General features: G+C 53.8%; 1 protein-coding gene across 1 annotated transcript in view; it reads left to right on the top strand.

The window, feature by feature from the left end:
• Window positions 1–4,460, top strand: part of PRR12 (proline rich 12) — a 29,833-nt gene extending 25,373 nt beyond the window's left edge. The window contains 2 exon segments of the mRNA XM_017882033.1: window positions 2,979–3,104; window positions 3,634–4,460. Coding sequence (XP_017737522.1) covers window positions 2,979–3,104; window positions 3,634–3,893 — 386 coding nt within the window. The 3' untranslated portion in view covers window positions 3,894–4,460.
• The last annotated feature ends 497 nt before the right edge of the window (window positions 4,461–4,957 follow it).

The following is a 4,957-nucleotide window of genomic DNA, read 5'->3' as shown; positions in this document are numbered from 1 at the left end:
CCTCCCGGGTTTACGCCATTCTTCTGCCCCAGCCTCCCAAGTAGATGGGACTACAGGCGCCCACCACCTCGCCTGGCTAGCTTTTGTATTTTTTAGTAGAGACGGGGTTTCACTGTGTTAGCCAGGATGGTCTCGATCTCCTGACCTCGTGATCCGCCCGTCTCGGCCTCCCAAAGTGCTGGGATTACAGGCTTGAGCCACCGTGCCCGGCCCAAAAATTTTTTTAAAAATTACCTGGGCTTGGTGGCGAATACCTGTTGTCCCAGCTACTCAGGAGGCTGAGACAGAAGGATCACTTGAGCCCATGAGTTCAAGGCTATGGTGAGCTATGATTATACCACTGCTTTCCAGCCAGGGTGACAGAATTAGACCCTGTCTCTAAGGATAGCTTCTTAAATAAATAAATAAAAGATGAAGAAACTGAGGCACCAAGAGGTGATGGGACCTGGTCAGGGCCACACAGTTTTAATCTCTGTTTTAACAGAGATTAAAATACAGCCACTCAAGGCTGGGTGCGGGGGCTCACGCCTGTAATCCCAGCACTTTGGGAGGCCGAGGTGGGCGGATCATGAGGTCAGGAGATCGAGACCATCCTGGCTAACACAGTGAAACCCCGTCTCTACTAAAAGACACACACAAAAAAATTAGCCGGGCATGGTGGCGGGCGCCTGTAGTCCCAGCTACTTGGGAGGCTGAGGCAGGAGAATGGTGTGAATCCAGGAGGCGGAGGTTGCAGTGAGCAGAGATCACACCATTGCATTCTAGCCTGGGTGACAGATGGAAACTCTGTCTCAATAAATGAATGAACGGCTCTTTCTCGGGGTTGTCCAGGGTCCCAGTTTCCTTCTCTCTTGTTGACGAGCTGTCTGCCTTATTGCTGGGGTCATGACCCCTTTCCAGTGAGCCCAAGCCCAGTTTCTGCCCTTGGCTACCCCACAGACCTTCCCCAGTACCCCCAAATCCCATCAAGCTCTTTGTCCTGGCTTCCCCATCTTAGGGACTGCACCTCTGGCTACACAGTCACCTGACCAGACTTCCCAGGAGCCATCATCAACTCTTTTCCTTTTTTTTTTTTGAGACGGACTCTCACTGTGTCACCCAGGTTGGAGTACAGTGGCGTGATCTTGGCTCACTGCACGCTCCACCTTCCGGGTTCATTCCCCTGCCTCAGCCTCCTGAGTAGCTGGGACTACAGGTGCCCGCCACCACACCCGGCTAATTTTTGTATTTTTAGTAGAGATGAGGTTTTACCATGTTGGCCCAGGGTGGTCTCGAACTCCTGACCTCAGGCAATCTGCTCGCCTCAGTCTCACAAAGTACTGGGATCACAGGCGTGAGCCACCGCACCCAGCCTTTCTCTTTGCCTTTTCTACCTATCGCCCCCACAGCCGGGCAGCTCCCAGCCCTGCCTGCCCCCATCCCCTGTACTCTTTCCCAGACCTGCCCAGCTCAGCCTCGTCTTCTGCTTCCAGCCCTGCCCCACCTCCATTCGTTCCTAGCTGGTCCATCAGCCTGGACTTCAGCCTCACTCCTCCGGTCTGTCCCCTACTTGGCTTTAGGAGGCGTCTTTCTACAGTTATACTCACCCCTTCCCTGCTCTCAGCTCTCCTGTGGCTCCCTAGTGCCCACCAGAAAAAGCCCTTGCCCTTTCTGCCTCATGCTGGAGGCCCAGTATTGTCTGGCCTGCACTGACCTGTCCAATCCCAGCTCCCATCTCCTCCCTCAGCCTTGCCTCTTTATGATCTGACCTCTCTGGATGCACTCTTTTGGAAACCAACAATGCTGCTGCTTTAGACTTAAGTGAAGCCACAATGAACTGCTCTGAGCTATCTCTCAAGGCTCAGCCTTTGTTTGACCTTGAACAAGGGTGACTCTGATGCCTCCTGTGAGCTGCTTTTTTTTTTTTTGAGACAAAGTCTCACTCTTGTTGCCAGTGCAATGTTGCCATCTCGGTTCACCGCAACTTCTGCCTCCCAGGTTCAAGCGATTCTTCTGCCTCAGCCTCCCGAGTAGCTGGGATTATAGGCATCTGACACCACATTCAGCTAATTTTGTATTTTTAGGAGAGACGGGGTATCTTCATGTTGGTGAGGCTGTTCTCGAACTCCCGACCTCAGGTGATCCACCTGCCTTGGCCTCCCAAAGGGCTGGGATTACAGGCATGAGCCACCATGCCCAGCCCTCTTTTTTTTTTTTTCGAGATGGAGTTTCGCTCGTGTTACCCAGGCTGGAGTGCAATGGTGCGATCTCGGCTCACCACAACCTCCGCCTCCCAGGTTCAAGGGATTCTCCTGCCTCTGCTCCCCGAGTAGCTGGGACTACAGGCATGCGCCACCACGCCCGGCCAATTTTGTATTTCTTAGTAGAGATGCGGTTTCTCCATGTTGGTCAGGCTGATCTCGAATTCTCGACCTCAGGTGATCCACTAGCCTTGGCCTCCCAAAGTGCTGGGATTACAGGCCACAGCACTTTACGGGCCACGATACCCGGCTTTTTTTTTTGAGACAAGGTTCACTCTGTCACCCAGGCTGTGCAATGGCACAGTCTTGACTCACTGCAACCTCCGCTTCCTGGGTTCAAGCCATCCTCCTGCCTCAGCCTCCCAAGTAGCTGGGATTACAGGCATGTGCCACCACGCCTGGCTAATTTTTGTATTTTTAGTAGAGACAGGGTTTTGCCACATTGGCCAGGCTGGTATCAAACTCCTGACTTTAGGTGGTCTGCCTCAGCCTCCCAAAGTGCTGGGATGACAGGTGTGAGCCACTGTGCCCGGCCTTCTCTGAGCTTCTTTCGGTTCCTGTGATTCTGCCACAAGAGCATGTGGCACTGGTGCTTGCCTGTCAGTCTTCCCTAGTGGACTTGGACCTCCCAAAAGCAGGGATTTCTCTTCTGGTCCCCAGTGTTGAGAACAGCGTCTGCCACACAGGTGGTCTTAGAGGAAGTTGGGATAACGAGCCTGCGTCCTGTCTTTTCTGCAGAGCGGGCAGTACCTGGGCGTCTGCTGAAAACCCGGGCGATGCGGGAGATGTACCGGAGCTATGTGGAGATGTTGGTGAGCACAGCACTTGACCCAGACATGATCCAGGCCCTGGAGGACACGCATGGTGAGCTGAGGCCTGGGGAGGAGGGGTGGGGGCTGACTCGGTCTGAGGGAGCAGGTGCTGAGGGCTTGGACCTGATACGAGAGAGGAGAGGTTTGGGGTCTGGACTCCTGGGTCTAAGGGAGGAGGAGCTGAGGCCTGGACCTGGTCTGAGAGAGGAGGGGCTGGGGCCTGGAGTCCTGGGTCTGAGGGAGGAAGTCCCTGGGTCTGAGGGAGGAGGGGCTGGGGGCCTGGACTCCTGGGTTTGAGGGAGGAGCAGCTGAGGGTCTGGACTCCTGGGTCTGAGGAAGGAGGGGCTGGGGGTCTGGACTCCTGGGTCTGAGGTAGGAGCAGCTGGGAGTCTGGACTCCTGGGTCTGAGGGGCGAGGGAGCTGGGGCCAAGACTCCTGGGTCTGAAGGAGGAGGGGACTGGGGCCTTTACTTTTGTCTCTGAGTGAGAAGGGGATTTGGGGACCCAGACTCCATGACCCCACCTTGGCCCCAGTGCTTTGTGGGGCTGTGGCCTTCCTGACACCATGTCCTCATCCGTCAGACGAGCTGTACCTGCCCCCCATGCGGAAGATAGACGGCCTGCTGAATGAGCACAAGAAGAAAGTCCTGAAGCGGCTGTCGCTAAGCCCAGCCCTGCAGGTGCCTGGGGGTCTGGACAGGGAGTGTCTGGGGCCCAGGGTCCACATAGAGAAGACATGTACGTGTTGGCTGCTATTGGGGAGGGTGATTCTTGGAAGGAGATCGTCCTTCTGGGCTCAGATGGAAGAAAAGCTGAGGGCAGGACTGTCAGGAGATCTCTAGGTTCTCAACAGCCATGAAGCCACATGGGGAGGAGCTGTGGGCCTTGGGGCGGCGGAGGGGAGGTTTTGAAAAGCTGGGCTGTTGTTGCGGAGAATAAGTGTGGAACCAAACATAGACTAGGCCTGCACCCAAGGCTGGCGCTGGACTGATAGCTTCTTCGTGAGTCCAATACAGGCTATTAGGATCCCAGGCTTCCGTGTTAAGTCATCTGTATGATTTCCCTTCTGGGATATTCTGGGATGGACTATCAGGGCTCTGAAATGTTAAACTAAACTGGCTCTGAGGATTCTGGTTGGGATGTTAGTGTGGCACTTAGAATTCTGGGATAGAGTGTTAGGGTAACTGAGACTTCTGGAATCGAATGTTATTCTGACTTTGAGAATTCTGGAAGGCTTGTAGTGAGTCTGAGAATTCTAGGCTGATACTAAGAATTTTGGGATAGGCTGTGAGGCTGGTGCTGAGATGGCTGGTGGGAAGTTAGTCTTAGAAAATATGCAGGGAGGCCGGGCGCGGTGACTCACGCCTGTGTTCCTAGCACTTTGGGAAGCCAAGGCTGGTGGCTGGCCTGAGGTCAAGAGTTCGAGACCACCCTGGCCAGCAGGGTGAAATCCTGTCTCTACTCACAATAAAAAATTAGCTGGGTGTGGTGGTGGGTGCCTGTAGTCTTAGCTTCCCGGGAGGCTGAGGCAGGAGAATCAGTTGAACCCAGGAGGTGGAGCTTGCAGTGAGCCGAGATGACACCACTGCACTCCAGCCTGGGCGACAGAGCAAAGACTGTCTCCAGAAAGGAAAATATATGGGGAAATATTAGTCTGACTCTGAGAATTTTGAGTGAGATAGTAGTTTTCTCAGAATGATGGGTGGGATGTTAGAATGACTGATAATTCTGGAATGGATTCTTAGACTGGTGCGGAGAAATCTAAGCTGGAATGTTATGCTGGCTCTGAAAATTTGGGGGTAGAGTGCTGGGTGGGTTGGAAAATTCTGGGTAGCATTAGGTTATAAAAACTCTGGAGGGTATGAATTTAGTCTATAAATTCTGAGACGTATTGTTAGGCTGGCAC

This window comes from Rhinopithecus bieti, unplaced genomic scaffold, assembly GCF_001698545.2.
Source record: "Rhinopithecus bieti isolate Rb0 unplaced genomic scaffold, ASM169854v2 scaffold_12070, whole genome shotgun sequence".
NCBI lineage: Eukaryota > Metazoa > Chordata > Mammalia > Primates > Cercopithecidae > Rhinopithecus > Rhinopithecus bieti.
The sequence above is the reverse complement of the archived record's forward strand: the minus strand, read 5'-3'. Positions and strand labels throughout refer to the sequence as shown.